Genomic DNA, 17,935 nt, shown 5'->3' with positions numbered 1-17,935 from the left:
TTTGCCACCGCATTGAGAGATTGAGTTCTCTATTGACCTAGTGCCCGGCACGACGCCGATTTCCATGGCACCTTATCGTTTTGCCCCAGCCGAGTTAGTTGAGTTGAAGATTCAGCTCCAGGAGTTGCTAGACAAGGGTTTTATTCGTCCTAGTGTTTCGCCGTGGGGAGCACCGGCCCTCTTTGTTAAAAAGAAAGGTGGTGCTTTGAGACTTTGTATAGATTACCGGAAGTTGAATCGGGCTACTGTCAAGAATAAGTACCCTATGCCCCGTATAGATGACCTGTTTGACCAGTTGAAGGGTTCCCGTTGTTTCTCTAAGATAGACTTGAGATCGGGTTACCACCAGTTGAGGGTCAGGGAAGAGGATATTCCGAAGACGGCATTCCGTACGCGGTATGGCCATTATGAGTTTCTGGTGATGCCATTCGGGCTCACCAATGCACCGGCAGTTTTTATGGATTTGATGAACCGGATATTCCGGGAATTTTTAGATCGTTTTGTAGTCGTATTTGTGGACGACATCCTTATCTATTCACCTTCTGAGGAGAAGCGCAAGGAACACTTGAGAGTGGTGCTTGAGTTACTTAGAGTCCATAAGCTTTATGCTAAGTTTGGGAAGTGTGAGTTCTGGCTGGAAGAGATCAAGTTCTTAGGCCATGTCGTGTCTGGTGAAGGAGTGTCTGTTGATACATCCATGACTGAGGCAGTGCAAGATTGGGCACAGCCTAAGAGTGTATTTGAGATCCGCAGTTTTCTGGGATTAGCTGGGTATTACCGTCGGTTTGTGAAAGATTTCTCTAGGTTAGCATCACCGTTGACTAGACTGACTCGGAAGGGAGTCAAATTTGTATGGAGTGAGACTTGTAAAAAGTCGTTCCAGGAGTTGAAAGTTAGACTGACCACCGCTCCGGTCTTGATTATTCCGGAGAGAGGGTTGGGTTATGTAGTCTATTGTGACGCCTCACGAGAGGGTCTGGGTTGTGTGTTAATGCAAGAGGGGAAAGTAGTTGCCTATGGCTCACGTCAGTTGAAAATTCACGAGCAGAATTACCCTACACATGATCTAGAGTTAGCAGCTGTGATATTTGCCTTGAAGATTTGGAGGCATTATCTTTATGGTGAGAGGTTCGAGGTGTTCTCAGATCATAAGAGTTTAAAATATTTGTTTACACAGAAAGACTTGAACTTGAGACAGAGGAGGTGGATGGAGTTTATAGAGGATTATGACTTTGAATTGCATTATCATCCGGGAAAGGCCAATGTGGTGGCCGATGCCCTTAGCAGGAAACCTGTTGGTGACATAGCTAGTATAGCCATCCGAGAATGGGAGATGTTGGGTGCACTTGGGGAGTTCGATTTACTTTTGGGCGAATCCGTTGAGGCTGCGGCCTTGTTTTCTGTTGTTGTTCAGCCTACACTTGTGACTCAAGTGTTAGAGGCTCAGAGAGGTGACCTTGAGGTAGAATCTCTCCGTGAGAAGATTTCTGGTGGAAAGGCTGAGAAAGGTTTGACGGTGTATCCCGACCTCAGTGTGAGATACCGAGACCGTCTGTTTGTGCCGGAGTCTTGCCGAGAGGAAGTACTCCGAGAGTTCCACTATTCACGCCTTGTGGTGCATCCGGGAGGCACTAAGATGTATCGGGATTTGGGTCGCCAGTTCTGGTGGCGGGGTATGAAGAGAGATGTGGCAGCTTTCGTATCTAAGTGCCTTACTTGTCAGCAAGTGAAGGCCGAACATCAGAGGCCAGCGGGTTTGTTGCAACCCTTGCCTATTGCTGAGTGGAAGTGGGAACATGTTACTATGGACTTCGTTGTGGGTCTTCCGAGGGCTCAGCGGGGTAGTGATGCTATTTGGGTAGTTGTGGACCGGTTGACTAAGTCGGCACATTTTATTCCTATGCGTGTTAGAGATTCAATCGATCATCTTGCCGATTTGTATATTCGGGACATAGTGAGGTTACACGGGGTTCCAGTGACGATCGTCTCAGATAGAGATCCTCGTTTTACTGCCAGGTTGTGGCAGAGTTTGCAGAGTGCTTTAGGCACTAAGTTGACTTTTAGCACGGCTTATCATCCTCAGACTGACGGACAGTCCGAGCGTACTATTCAGATACTTGAGGATATGCTTCGGGGTTGCATTCTAGACTTTAGTGGATCGTGGGAGAGGCACTTGCCGTTGGTAGAGTTTGCCTACAACAACAGTTTCCAGTCTAGTATCGGTATGGCACCTTTTGAGGCCTTGTATGGCCGACCGTGTAGATCTCCTGTTTGTTGGGCTGAGGTGGGTGATGCACCTCTGTTGGGTCCGGAGTTGGTGAGGGAAACGACAGAGAAAGTTGAGCTTATCCGTAAGAGGCTTGTTACAGCACAGAGTCGTCAGAAATCGTATGCCGATCGTAGGAGGAGACCTTTGGTGTTTGAGGTGGGTGATCATGTCTTTCTGAAAATATCACTTAGACGGGGTTTGATGAGGTTTGGGAAGAGTGGGAAGTTATCCCCTCGGTTCATTGGTCCGTTTGAGATCCTTGAGAGGATTGGCGAGGCTGCTTATCGTTTAGCTTTGCCGCCGCAGTTGTCCGGAGTACATGACGTGTTTCATGTGAGTATGCTTCGGAAGTATGAGCCGGATCCATCTCATGTGTTGAATTGGACCGATTTAGTGGTTGATGAGGATGTTTCGTATGAGGAGAGACCGGTTCGGGTCTTGGATAGGCGGGATCAAGTTTTGCGAGGCAAAACCATCCCTTTGGTCAAAGTTTTGTGGAAACACCACGGAGTGGAAGAAGCCACTTGGGAACGTGAGTTAGAAGTCCGCGAGAAATATCCGGACATGTTTATTGATTTGTAATCTTATAATTAGATTCTGTTATATTGTTGAACTTAAGAGCTTTATATATATCTTAAGTTGTAAAACATTGAGTTTGTTTTGGTAAAAGAGTGTATCTTGAAACTTGCTTCATTATAGAAGTTTAGTGTAACATTGCATTTGTTGAGTACATTGGGGTGTATATATCATGCGATTGAATATGATATGAGAATTGTTAACATTGAAAGGAATAATGCATAATATTGATACAGGTTGAAATATATGTTATTTTGTATATGTTGTGAGATGCCTCTTGATAAAGAGATGAAGTGACCAGCATTGGGTCAAGCTGTCTATTATTGTTTTATAATACCATTGGGAATTGAGAAAAATCTGTTTTCAAAAACTTAAGCTTAATTTCGGGGACGAAATTCTTTGAAGGGGGGGAGGTTATAGCGACCTCGGTCTTTTTCCCATTTGACTATTGTGTCCGGACTTAGGTTCCGTAGATTCTGTCATTGTATAATGGTTGTTGTTGTCCTTTATTTTCTCATTTGGAATTATAGGATGTGTTGGGCAGGTTTGTTTCAGGTTGGTTGGGTTTAGAAATCAAGTGTTGCTGTCCAGTATTTTGGTTCTTCGCTCGAGCGAGGAGTTTGTCGCTCGAGCGAGCTGTTGTTTTTGGTTCTTCGCTCGAGCCGGGGTTTGGTTGCTCGAGCGAGAGTTTGCGTCTGGTTTGGACCTGTAGCCTTGCATTCTTGGCTCGAGCGAGCTTTTCTTCGCTCGAGCGAGTTAGTTCATCCTTCGCTCGAGCTATAGTTCCTTCGCTCGAGCGTGTGTCTTGTTACAGACCTGAGGGTTTGAGTTCTTCACTCGATCGAGCATTCTTTCGCTCGAGCAACCTTTTGGGTTGTTGGCTCGAGCAAGGCTTCCTTGGCTCGAGCGTAGTTTCTCTGTGTCTGGTCGCTCGAGCGACCAAGTCTTCGCTCGAGCGAGCCTGTCCAGTATATATTTTCAGCAGCGGGTTTTGATCAGTCTTTTCTTATTCTTTTTGGTTCTAAACCCTAGGTCCGACTTCTCTCCCTCAAAACTCATCTTCTCTTTAGGTGTTCATCTACTTCTAGTGTGAATCCATCCTAAGTTCTTTGTAAGAAAGATAGAGGGCGGCTTGGGCTTCATTCTAATCTGAACATTTGGTGATTTGGAGCACATTGGAATTTGGGCACTCATCTCTGTCTTCATCATTTGGGTTGTTTTCTTTGAGGTAGGGATTTCCTACTCCATTTTATAGGTTTTGTCCTAAGTTTTGGTATTTTGATATGTTGGGAATACTGTGGTAAATTTTGGAAAAAACCCTAGTTGTATTACTGAATTAATTTGTATAAGTAAATCATGGAATTGGGAAAAGAGGGTTAAACTCATGGAATTCATTGATTAAATGGCGTAATTGGGTAATTGGTATCATTTGTCTATTGGACTGTTGGCATAGTTATTTTCAGTTTAGAAATAACTGTTTTGGGCTATCGGTGGAGGATAGTCGTGATTGTTGTAGACATTGCATGTGGATTAGGAATAACTGAAACTAATCACATTGGTTAAGTCATTAATTTTGACTATGGCATTGATACAGAAAATACGTGTATTGATTGAGCATTGCATTTGCATACATTGTTTTGTGTGTGGGAGGAGATAGGGGATGTACTCCACGGTTTAGGGGAAGATAGGGGATGGACCTCTAAACCGGATTTTGTTTGGGAGGAGATAGGGGATGGACTCCATTAGCATCACTTTTATGTGTGCTTATTTATATAGAAGTGTTTTATTGATACAGCACTAAAATGTGTATCAATCTGGAAGTATGAAGTGTTTGATTTGAGCTTGAGTCTCATTTGTCTGTTGATATTGGAAGGATGTGAATATTATATATGTGATTCACTGTTGTAAGTTTGGCCAGGTTCTGAGCCATATTGATAAAATTGGAAAGTAAAACGTATCTTTGGCAATAGTGTCATAAGACTGTAAAATGAAGTAATTGATTATTTTGGTTGACTATCTGTTGAATGCTATTGCTTTATTCATTGCTTATATGTGGTTTAGTATATTTCTACTGGGCTGTGGCTCACCCTTTATGGGAACATCATTTTCAGGTTCAGGTGATAAACTACCTCCAAAGACTTAGCTTGGAAGGGTTTGGCTTCTGGATTGAAGAAGACTACCTTTAGTTACTAGTTGTTATTTATTGGTACATGTAAACATTCAAGCCTAGGGCTTTTCTTGTATTGAGATTAGAACTCATATTTTTGAATCCAAGTGTTGGCTTGGAAAGATGTAAGCCTGTAGGGCGTTTGATTCGATGTTACATGTAATGCTTCATTTAGTAATACTCTGATGAATGAATTAATTAATTGTCTTCTTTAATTAATGCATGTCAATGATATATTTAATGGGTTATTTTTGAGGGCGTTACAGATTTTGTATGACTTGCACTTAATTTTAATTTCAAATATTGTTCACGTCATTTTTTATAACTGGTGGTCAAATTAGTGAGATTTGTGGACAATTAAAGAGAATTTACTTTTATTGACATTATTCCCTCTGCCAATAGGGACCTTAATGACAAAGTTATTTGATAGGTTATTTCCTATGATATTATTCCCTAACTTAGGGAAATAACCTCATCCGAAATAATGTAGGAAATAACTTAGGGAAATAACATAATAAAAAAATTATCGACCTGAAGCGAGTCAAACTTGAGTTTCATTAATATTAAAGAGCTCTTATTATCTGTTACAAATTAGGCATGCTCCTTTCAGATCTCAAGTTGAAATCTCAGTATGTTTCATTAATTGAGATTTGTCGGATCTACGTGGAATGGACGTTTGGTGTGGATTGTAAGATTAGTTGATAAATACGTAAACTGATTCAGACATCCGACTATCATAAAAAGTTATAACTTAATTGAATAAACATAATGCAGGCGCATAGAGGATAAGTCAATTGGATAATTCAAGTGGGTCAAAATTATCGAGAATGACTCATTTTATAAATCAAATATTTTAATTTTTTCAAACATAATTCCTAAACAAATTTGTTTTTTTTTTTTTTATATCAAATGTTTTCATAATAGCATTTTCCATGACGACTTGGAAGGCCTCTTTTCGCAAAGAGGTAAAAAGTAATGTTTTGACTTCTAATTTTTTGTGGATCAAATTATTCAACCTCCAATGTTTATATCAATTTTTTGTAGATCACTTCTAAAAAGTCATTTATTTATATCAAATTTATAAAAGGGAATGTCATGAATTTTAAGGAGGAAAAACTCGAAAATGAAATTCAACCGTAAATGGGGCAAGAAATTCAAGTAAACTATACTTTTTATATTTAACCACGATTACATTTGAATTTAGTGCATAAATTTAGTCAAACCAATTTTTCTTATCGTAGGGGCATGTGGCATCAATGACATATTTTAAGGTTTTCTTTTATTTTTTATTTTTGGGTCAACATTCTAAGTAGTTAGATTTATAATTTGTTAATAAAATTTTAGTGTACTACTTAAAGGGTCACCCATAGAAAATATGAAGCAGGCCTACACTTCAATTATCTGACTTTTCTATTTTTCCATATCCCTATCTTTCCTGGCCAAAATGATGAGAAAACTTCCATAGCAATTTCTTATCACAAATTTTGTTCCTTACTTTTCAATTTCTTATTCTTACTTAAAAAATTGAAAGTTAGAACAAAATTATTTTTGTTAGTTTATTAATTTTAAGTTATTACTACTCAACATCACCTAATTAATAATAATTTTTACAACCAAATTAACGTTTCTCTTTCTTATGTAATTATTATTATTATAGATAATTATCTATTCATTACGTAAATATTATTTGTTCCTAAAAAAAATTATATAACATTATTTAAAAATTTTAACTTATTATAAATTTCTTAACCCCTAATTTCTGACATAACCCTCATTTCTGATTTCACAATTTAAAACCGTTAATTGAAAAATGATTTCACATTCATCAATTCAAAACCCTAATTGAAAACCAAAACCCTCATTTCTGATTTCACATTCAATAGAAAACCATAACCCTCATTTTCTTATTTCAAACATAATATTTAAATTTTGGTAAACAGATGCAACATTCAACAGAATTCACATTGAACAGAAATCTGATTTCACATTCAACAGATTTCACAATTATTAACAGATTTAAGATAAATATAAACCATTCAACATTCACATTCAATAGATTTCTAAACAGATTTCACAAATATAAACCCTAACCCTAACCCTAATTTAAAATTTAAGATTTCACATTGAACAGATTATCTATAATTAAAATTCAACAAATTATCTATAATTAAACACATTCAACAAATTCAACAATAAATTATCTATAGCAAAAGATTTCACATTTAACAGATTCAAGTATTTTTATTTTCTATGCATATGAAGATAATTTTAGGGTACCGAGATATGAAAGGCATTGATGTATTTGGATGTATTTTTATTTCCCCTCTTTTTCTTTTTACTTACCAAAAAAAAAAAAAAAAAAAACAATGAGAAAAACTGGTACGCTAGGTGGCATGCTTGTTTCTTGTCGGTGTCTAACATGTGTTGGACACGGTACCTATTTTAGAGTGTCCATGCTTACTAGCTTGAGTCTTATTTGTATGGACTTTTTTGAGTTTGAATGTTGTTGGATTGATTTGTGTTATATTATGTTTTAAGAGTCCAGGATAGTTTGGTAATATTACTTACAAAAAAAGAGAGTTTGGTTAATAATTAGTTTTGCTGGATGTGGGTTTTAGAATGAGTCCATGGGTTGTATTATTGGTGAATATTGTTATTGGGTCTTATATATGATGTCTTTATTAGGTGTAGAATATTTTTAGTTAGTCAAAGTTTTTAATTTATTAATTTTAGTCATAGTTCTTGTAGAATTAGGAGGTATATCAATCTGGGAAAATGGGTCAGCCACTTTAGTTATCTTAACAGTCATGGGTAGGATTAAAACATGATTTGGGTTTCGGGCTAAACAGGTTGGTTCAAATCATGGCTCACGCCTGGGTATAAGGGCCGAATCAAATGAAAATCGGTTATGTCACTTACTGGCAAAATTTTACTATAAAAAAAGTACTAATAGAGTTAGGAGAGTCCACCAACCTATATATACTTGTATAATCTTGTTATTCATTAGAATTGAGAGTTTGAGAATTTGTGTGAAGCTTTTAAAACTTTATGTAATGCTTTGTTTAGACTTACCTTAGGTGTCAAATCTTTTTTAAAAAAAAGACCTACTTTAGGGGTAATTCTTATGGAAGTTTAGGTAGAATTTGTAAATTTTTGTCTTTTCTTAGTTAAAATTACTGTTGCTGGGGTACTGTCAGAGCCGTAAAAAGTCCCATTTTCAGACTCCAAAACATTATGTCTTGATTAACAATCAACCTTAATCTATTCCCATACTTTTGGCCCTTTTAATTACTAACACATAAAACATCCCAAAACAGCAGCTGTCCAGAGGATCCAGCAACCTGCCTTCTAGAAATGAATTCTAATTCTAACCTTATTCCTCTCCAAAAATTGGATTCTTTCTTCATCTTAGAACCCTAAAACCTAACAAACCTTTCATAGCCAAAACCCACCACAAATGAATTCTAATTCTGGCCTTATTCCTCTCCACAAACCTTTCAACAAATTATCTATAATTAAACAAATTCAACAAATTATCTATAATTAAAATTCAACACATTCAACAAATTATCTAACCCTAACCCCAATTTATTATTTCACAAATATAAACCGTAACCCTAATTTATTATAAACCGTAACCCTAATTTATTATAAACCGTAAACAAATTCAACAAATTTATTATTTCACACATTGAACAAAAATTTCACAAATATAAACCGTAACCCTTTATTATTTCTGATTTCACAACATTTTATTCACGAATATAAACCCTAACCCTAACCCCACATTCATGAACCCTAACCCTAATTTATTCACAAATATAAACCCTAACCCTAACCCCACATTCATGAACCCTAACCCTAATTTATTCACATTTTCACAAACATAAATATATTCACAAATTTAAACTCTAATCCTAATTTATTCACAGTAAAGTAGATGATAGAAGCCATACCAACGAGAGAGAGAGAGAGACAATACTGAATCAATCAGAGGGAGCTCCAGAGAGAGAGAGAGAGCTGCGAGCTCCAGAGAGAGAGAGAACAGAGAGTGAAGAGCGAGAGAGAACAGAGAGTACAGAGCGAGAGAGAGACAGCAGCGGAGAGGAGAAATGAAATCGTGAATGGAAAACACGGGGCTGGGGGGGTTTATATAGAAGTTCTAAAATCGTGGTTGTGAACCACGATTTCACTTAAAGAAAAAATATTTCGTCTAAACTCGTGGTTATGAACAGCGAGTTCAGAAGAATTCTATTTTTTGATGAACTCGTGTTTTGAAAAGGCGATTTCAGAATGAAATCGTGCTTGTAAACAGCGATTTCAAAAGAAGTTTAATCAAACTCGCGTTTTCTAACAGCGAGTTCTTAATCAAACTCGCTTTTCCTAACAGCGAGTTTCAACCTTCACAGGTTTCAGGCGATGGTGGCGGAAAAATCTTGAACTCGCGATTGTAAACCGCGAGTTAGCTTATTTTGGAAAATCTTTCAAAACTAGGCTTAGTTTGGGAATTTCTTTATTATTTTGGCTTATTTAGGGAAATGGCCCGGTTTTTTGCCTTATTAGTGTCTGGTTGTTTGCCAACTTGTTTGTTTTGATGATCGCATCGGATTTCGCTATTTGATTCTGTGTCAACTTAATTGGTATGTGTTCATAGTCTCTGTTTATTTTTACCATAAAAGAAAGGGTTATTTTTGGCTATATAAACCATTAACATTTTAACTGTTTGGTTTTAATTTATTTATTTTAAAATTGAGAAATAAATATATTTTTTAAACACAAAGAAGCCAAGTTTTAAAAATTTTATAAAAAAGAAATTCCAAACCCCACATAAATATTCCAATAACAAAAATTAATTGTTTTAACATTTTCCAAATGCATGAACTATTTTAATAACAATTTGATCCTAAGAAGTAAATAACAAAAAATACTTGACATACATGCTTTGCACTAGTACACCCACAAAAGAGAAAACAGAGCAAATAAGCTGGAACAAAAGGTTGAGTTCTCTAAGTCACATTATTTGCACTTCACAGCAGCCAACAGTATAATTTTTTTCTTGTATCTTGTTCCATCATGGAGACCACAGCTACATTTTTATAACAGAAAAAGTTATCTAGCATGAAAACTTGTAAAGGGTTTTGTCTAGAAAAGCATGTGTGATTTGGATTCAATTATTATTTAGTGAGATCTACACTTGAAACAAATTGCAACCATACATTTGAGCTGTTTGCTGCAGCATGTCAGAGTTGTTTATAGTTTTTTTTATTATTTTTGAAATTTATGTCAGACTGTTTGGTGTAATTTTTGTCTATAACTTACTAGGCAAAAAATAACTTAAATAAATTGAAAAAAGTTGATCTCTAAAATCTAGGTGAGGTGTATTTTTTGACTTCTACTTTTGGATTATTAACTTTTAATTTACAATAAATTGTACCAAACAACACTATCATCTCTTTTGTAGTATTTTTCTGAATAAATTTTATGAATCCATATCATTTGTTGTTTTCCTAAATCGGACCAATATTTGGGCCATTATCTTACTTCCAAAGTGTTTGATGCGTTAAACATGCGTGCATAATACGGAGCTCATCAATTTTCAACAAGGAATTTGTCAACTGCATTCTCTTAATGCTGAAACAAGCATTTCTTTCCACAGCCTTGACCATGTCGTAGTGAATTACATACACAGGCAAGTTGAAAGAGTCTACCCGAGCTTCACTAATCAATCCCTGTATTAAAGATTGGTCATTTCATGATCACCTAGATAGGGCCGTCCTTGACTTTTTGAGGGCCTAAAGAGAAATTGTTTGGCATATTTTTCATATGAAAGAAAATATCATAAATGCAACTCTGAAAGGGCTAGCTCATCTAGATTCCCGCATCTCAAAGACAAATTTTTGGTGCTTCCTAGCCCCATTAGTTTGAGGGAGGATGATAAGAGTACTAAGTCCATGTGCTAAAAGGCAGCACAACCACAACTGCAGCCATAGCCACAACAGCAGCACCAGCACCAGATGCCATTGTGTCAACAGGCATCACAGCCACAGCTGCAGCCACAGCAGCAGATGCAGCCCAAGCAGTTTAGCCAAAGGCTGCAACCTCAGCACAATGTGAGTGCGTTTCACACAGCCACTAGAATCAAGATTAGATTCAAGCTTGTGAAGGTGCAACTGTAATAGTGAAGGTTGTTAGATGAGAAAGTGGATCAGAGTTAGTTATGAACACTTGAGCATCAACTAGTACAAATATCTGTAATTGTTGAACTATTCATTCATTGAATAAGATTTCCATTTCTTGTTAGGTGCCAACCTAGTTGGAATCGTTTTGTCTCGATATGATGCATTTTGCACTCACCTTTTCTCTTTCTTTATTGCTGCAGGATCTCCTTGTTTTGATGATTTTCATCAACAACGTTTCTTTTTGCGGATGAAAAAAAAAAAAAAAAAAAAAAATTAACAAAATCGATCCAGCCTTGGCCAAGTAACTCGAGAGGGAAGGAGAAGCAAGAGCTAAAGGTTTCCCACTACAGATAACATTGTCAAAAGGGTTTTGCCTCTGGCTATTTTGTTATGATGTAACCTATTGTAATCCTTGTACGATGCTTTATATCAATAAAATTTTTCTTTCTAGATCAACAAAATCCTTATCATGAGACAACAATATGTGAACTGATCACTAAGCTCAATAGGTCATTAAATATATATATATTTTTTCAAATAATCAGAAGAACTTCAATGCAATTGTTTTACTAGGACAACACAAAGTTTAAGCCAATGTTCATGTTGATCATCGTTAAATACATCATATTAGTACCCATAGAAAAAGAAAACCACACAAAATAGTTTGGAATGAAAGTTTGAGTTCTTCTCCAAGGATCATTATTTGCGCTTCAGAGTGACAAACAGTACACTATTTTTCTTGTACCTTGGCTCCATTGTGGAGAAGACAACAGCTTTTTTGTCAAACCGGTCAAACATTTCGTCCATTATCTCACTTTCAAAGTGTTTCTCAATTCCAAAGTGCTTCGCTATCAGTCCCCCTAGGGCAGCCCTTGCGTGCGTTACACATGCGTGCATGTCAAGGGGCTCGTCAATTTTCAACAAGGGATCTGTCAACTGCATTCTCTCAATGCTGAAACAACCGTTTCTCTCCACCGCTCTGACCATGTCGTTAGGGCGGACTATGTAGATTGGCACATTGAATGAGTCCACTTTAGCTTCACTAATCAATCCCTGTACAAAATATTGGTTATTTCATGTTTATTTAGAGAGGTTGGTCCTGAGCTTTCAGGATCCCTAATTAAGCTAAAACCCTCAAGCATTCACAAGAAACTAGCTAAGCAAATAATTTAGCTAAAATACCTAGTCAAATTCAAGAAAAATATCTCTTGCATGCTATTTAAAAAGACTACATAAAATAGTTGTATACAATAACTAACTACTTCTATGGAGCCAATATTCATTAGTGAGTTAATTTTTTATTCTTAAACCATTTACTCTTTGCTTTTCTCTCTCATAAAAGTATTGAATGAATATTTTAAAGAACGATAGTTAAAATAAATAAGCATTTACAATAGCTGAAGTAATAAAAGTAAAATTTTGGTTAGATATTTTGACTAGTATTACTTAGAGATACTCTATCATAGAGTCTGTTTACATATTTAAAAAATAAATAAAAATTCTACAAAAAAGTTTGGGGCCTCTAGGCTGTAGTCTTTCTTACCTATGCCTAAGGCTCACCCTACCTAGAAAATCGATGAAGTTCTTGTTCAAATAACAAGAGCATAATCACCTGTGAGAAGAAAAGAGGATAGAACATTTTGGGCCAAGGGTCATTTGTACCCTTATCCTCGATGCACTCCCAACTATATACAATGTAGTGGGAATCTTGAGATATGATTTTGTTAGATATGATTTTAAAAATAAATAATTTAAAAAAATAAATAAATAAATAAATAAACAATAAAAATTAAATTGTAAGTAACTTTTGCAGATTATTTATGAAAAAGTTTGTGATGAGGCCAGTGTTTGACAGTATCTTTAAGAGATAATTTCGTCCTCTACAATGGTATTTGAGAATAATGGGTGTCTTGTCTCCATTATAAAAACAATCACCACAAGTAAAGATAACACTCTCTTTGATTGTACAACAAACCAGAATTGTGTCTTTCACTCACACAAACACAGACTCACAATTGAAGAATAAAAGTATGAAAACTAGAAAGGAATTTCGAAATGCATAAAAAAAATTGGAATAGGGACTACTGCCTTTATATAGGCAAGGAAACACATGTTCTGATTGACCAGAAAAGACATGGGTGTAAAAGTCATGTCTGTACGTCGCCAGACAGGCACTTGTTCGAAAAAGACAATAGGAATTCAAATATGAATTTCAAAAATTTTGGCCGAAGAATTTTGAATTTAGCGCAAAAAATTTATATTCAAAAGTTTTTTTTTTTGCCTAAAAAGATAAGCAACGGGCCAACCTAACCCACACCATGCACCTGGTATGGTGTGGGGTGATGGTGCTACGTGTGTGTTGTTTTTGGATCCAACCCAATTTGGTCTATAACTTTCTTACAAAATTTGTGGTGCCCTAAGGACCCAAACCCAAAAGTCCAACTTGAAGCTTATAAACACTTTAACCACCTTCTATATTTCCAATATGGACAAGAGAATTGCACCTTATTCAAACATATAAAATATTTCGTGAGGCACACTTCGGCATCAATTTTCATTTACACGAAAATTGATTTCCACCAACTAAATACATATTACCTCTTAGATCCATCCAAATGGACGTGTGAATCCCACTTAATTATTCATGAAAATTTTTTAAAAATTAATATTTGAAAACATTTTTTCCAATAGAATTTGGGGTTAAAAATGCATTAGGAATGCGGCCCGCCCCCCGCGCGGGGGGGGGGAACTATATCTAAACTAATTTATAAAGACAATTAATCAAGTGTATTTATTAATGTGACCTAAAATAAGTGCCTAATGGTAAAAAAAAAAAAAATGACAAAAATCCATTTAGATATAACATTACTCTACTTTGAGACCCAAATTAGCATTAATATAACATAGATTTGGGGGTGTGCATAATACTGTCGAAACCGCCGAAATTGCCAAAACCACACCGAACCGCACCGCCAAGGCAAATTCGTTATTATTTGTCAATCGAACCACCGGTTTTTGGTAAGAAAAATGACAAATTCTAGTGACACTTTTATCAATCCGCCAGTTTCTATTTTTCTTCCAAACCACACCGACCCGCACTACTATTAAATCATGTTTTATAAGATTTTAAAAATTCTTTTTTACTTAAGTTTGTTGTTGTTCTATACCTTAGAATATAGTTTTACATTACTGCTCGAGAGGAATTTTATGTATTGTATTTTATCATTGTAGCTTCCACAGATGCTTATAATGAACTGATGGCATAATCGTTGATATTATCATGTTGTAGTTATATTTGCTGTATCAGAAGAAACTTTCGCAAGATGCTTAACATCACGGTATCTCTCGTCTTTTTTTTACTCTTTGATTTAAGTTTTGTAATTTGAATTATATTTTTTATAAACCGCCAATCTGCCCGAACCGCCAAGGCAAATCCACCATTATTTGCCAACCGAACCGTCGGTTTTTGATAAGGAAAATGGCAAATTCTAGTGACACTTTTATCAATCCGCCACTCGTCATACCGTTTCTATTTTTCTCTCAAACTGCACCGACCCGCACCACGCACACCCCTTTTTCTAGTTTTAACTTTGAGAATTTAGTCATTTTTTAATGGGTAAAATAGACTGTTGGTCTCAAAATGAAAAATGATCCGAGCCCCTTTTCCCCCACCCCTTTGACCCCTTCTCTTTCTGATTGGTTAGTTTTTTTTTTTTTTTTTTTTTACTTCTCCTCCAATCACCACCCGCCACGTGTGTGTGGGGTGGTGATTGGAGGGAGTCTCAATCACATCCCGTATTTAAATAGCTGTCTTTATTTTAATCCAAATTTCACAACAGAAGACAAAATTGAGACGGATATTGTGCTAGCAATCATTTAAATACAAATTAAATAAGTTGGAGAGTAAATTAATACATTTAAGAATAAAGGTTGAGACTCCCTTTGGGAGTCACCCCCTTAACCCCCTTTAGTTTTGATTGGTCAACTTTTTTTTTTTTTTTTTTTTTTTTTTTTTTTTTTTCTTCTCACCCAATCCCCAACCTCTATGTGTGTGAAGGAGTTGTGGGGTGGGTGTTTTAAGGGGTCTAAATCAATGCCCTACATTTAAAATATGATGGACTAAAAATGAAAAAGACAGCATACTTTGAGGACCGACAATATGTTCATATTTAAAACCCTTTCTACGCTAAAGTAAAGGGATTAGTATTACTGACTGACCTCTTTAGCCATATCCATGAGGCTAGACCCAAAAGCATCATGAACCCAACCTTGAGGCATCTCAGAACGAGACACCCCATCTGCAGCAGCTATTGTGAGAAGTAGCATCAACCCTCCACTTACCATCTCCACAGCTCTGGCATTCAAGAAGTTGTCAACATCTCTGTCAAATTGTGATGCATAAGCATCAGCTACTTCATCTGAGGCACTTGTGTAGTAAATTTTTCCCTTATTCCAAGCAGGGCTATCTTTGTTTAAAATCTCCTCTGGTACCTTAGAGAGCCAATGAAGTCCACAGGAGCAGTGAACTATGTGAAGAGAGGACTCGGGGAATAACCGACCATAGAATGAACCTGGTACAGCTGCCACAAAGTAGTTCTTTTCCGAGGGGAGTGAAGAAGTGAAGAGGGTGTTGAAATCATTTGTGGGAAGATCATTGAACAAGACTTGGAATTCGGGTATTTTGGACTCGAACCCTTTGGACCGATAGAGTTTTTCCACAACTTCTATTATGTGTTGGGTAGCAAAGATTGTATTTGTTCCTGATGCGCACCCCAAATCTGCAATACGAATTGTGTTTGAAGTGGAAGAGATGTTTTCTATGTCAAGCTTCTCTGCAATTACTTCGTTGATCAGTGCTTCCACAATTATTGAAGCTTCTCTCTGCAAACAAAATGATAAATAGGTATTGATATGTGCACTGTCAATGTCATCATCTTAACATTATGATTAATACTATTTTCATGTGGAAATGCATACCGGAAGTGCATGTGTCTAAAAATTAAAATATTTTAAAAAAATTATAAAAAAATTTATTCAATAAATACCAAAAAAATTGAAAATATGCTGAATTTATATATATATATATATATATATATATATTTATATTTAGTGAAATTTTAGAATATTTTTCACAAACCTTTTACTTTTTTAAATGTATGTAGAGTAAGAGGATCTAAAAATAAAATAAAATAAAAATGCTTAGAATATAAAAAAAAAAAAAATTACGAAAGAAAAGAAAGATAACAAAATTCAAAAACTTTTTTAAAAACTGTTAATCAAATATGTGATTTAAAATTTTCAAATGGTTGTCTGTGGGGACTCATTTAAAAACTGTCACCTAGTGTGTAACTTTGAGGGAAATTTCAGTTCAGTAGATATTTGGAAAAATAATTATGAATAAGTAATAAATTTTATAAGTACTAATAATTAAAAGGTGTGTCCTTTAGGGATGCATATCATATGCACCCTACCATAAATTGACCTAATTTTAGTATAAAATCTTGTAACATCAACCACAAAATATGTAATATCGCCACAAATTAGTATAACAAAAATGTCGTAGCCAAGGCATAAACTTTTATAAAATGAACTACAAAATTTTGAATATTTTGTTATGTTAATTTGTGGCGAGATTATACATTGTGGTTAATATTACGAAATTTCATGATAAAATTACACCAATTTTTTGTAGGGTGCATGTGGTGTGCAACCCCTTAGGCTTTCCCTAATTAAAATCATAAAATTTTCTATAAATATGTAATAATTTTATAGAATTACGACTGAATAGTAATTTGCTTTAACTTTGATGTGTTTAGACCATCTGCACCATGTTAAAGATCATTTTTTGAACTCTATGTTGAAACATATGTAAAAATATACAAAGTTTTAAATGGGATAAAAATTAAAACTAAATTGTTTTTAATTTACATTCAAATGGAATCACCACTTGTAATTAAGTTTTAGCTTCAACAATGTATGTTAAACTTCGGGGCTGCAAGTGTGGTCTAAAATTTTTACCCAAAGGCTTAAACCGTGTTGTGCGGATGTGGCATGCCTCCATTTGACATGAATGCTTGAAACAAACAAACAACCAAAACTTTGCACTTCACTATAAGATAAATGGTTCAAGACTTCAAGTCTAGCCTCAGGCATGACTTTCCTTCCCAAGTTACAACCTCCAATTTAAAAAAACATAAAAATAACAACAAATGCAATGTAATAAAAATATATATGTGTATATATATATGATTCATTTTAGTTGAATATCTAGTAGAGGTTACGGGTATGTATACCTGAATGCTGGAGTTTTTGGAGTAGCTGTATGTGCCATTTCCACCATTCATTGGAAATGATTTTGATAATGAGTCTGTGTTCTTGTTGTTGCTCATGATCATCTCTCTCTCTCTCTCTCTCTCTCTCTCTTCTTGTATGCACTATTACACAGGTGGATGGTTAGTAAAGCTTTGGTGTGTCAAGGTATTGGAGTTCTCTTGCTTTATATATTAAGAGTGTGCTTAAAAATATGACAAAGGCCATCGTACTTTCCATATTTGGAAAGAAAGTTCTATTCATACATAAAGTTTCACATAAAGGGCATTATTATTTAGACTCAAAAGTTAGACTAATTTTCTAAACTCAATAATGTGTTAAGAAGATGTTTGGTTGATAATTAAATATTCATTAATTATCAATCAATCATTTTCTTAACACATCTCTGGATCTAGAAAATAGGTCAAAAAAGTG

The 17,935-nt window shown here is 35.6% G+C and overlaps 1 protein-coding gene across 1 annotated transcript; it reads right to left on the bottom strand.

Annotated features, from left to right (window-relative positions):
- Nucleotides 1–11,729: 11,729 nt before the first annotated feature.
- Nucleotides 11,730–17,680, bottom strand: LOC114310937 (loganic acid O-methyltransferase). The gene is made up of 3 exons (XM_028257035.2): nucleotides 17,485–17,680; nucleotides 15,410–16,072; nucleotides 11,730–12,244 (listed from the first exon to the last, which is right to left on the bottom strand). The coding sequence occupies exons 1-3, from the start codon at nucleotides 17,584–17,586 to the stop codon at nucleotides 11,891–11,893; spliced, it is 1,119 nt and encodes a 372-aa protein (XP_028112836.2). The 5' UTR covers nucleotides 17,587–17,680; the 3' UTR covers nucleotides 11,730–11,890.
- Nucleotides 17,681–17,935: the final 255 nt, after the last annotated feature.

This window comes from Camellia sinensis, chromosome 11, assembly GCF_055761805.1.
Source record: "Camellia sinensis isolate YWXY chromosome 11, ASM5576180v1, whole genome shotgun sequence".
Lineage (NCBI taxonomy): Eukaryota > Viridiplantae > Streptophyta > Magnoliopsida > Ericales > Theaceae > Camellia > Camellia sinensis.
Note: the sequence above shows the minus strand (reverse complement) of the source record. Positions and strands in the feature narration are given on the sequence as shown.

Coding starts and splice junctions, on each gene's coding strand:
- LOC114310937 (XM_028257035.2), bottom strand. CDS start 17,586: ATGATCATGAGCAACAACAAGAACACAGACTCATTATCAAAATCATTT. Junction 16,073..17,484: donor CCAAAAACTCCAGCATTCAG/GTATACATACCC, acceptor TTTTGTTTGCAG/AGAGAAGCTTCAATAATTGT. Junction 12,245..15,409: donor TCATGGATATGGCTAAAGAG/GTCAGTCAGTAA, acceptor TATTTTGTACAG/GGATTGATTAGTGAAGCTAA.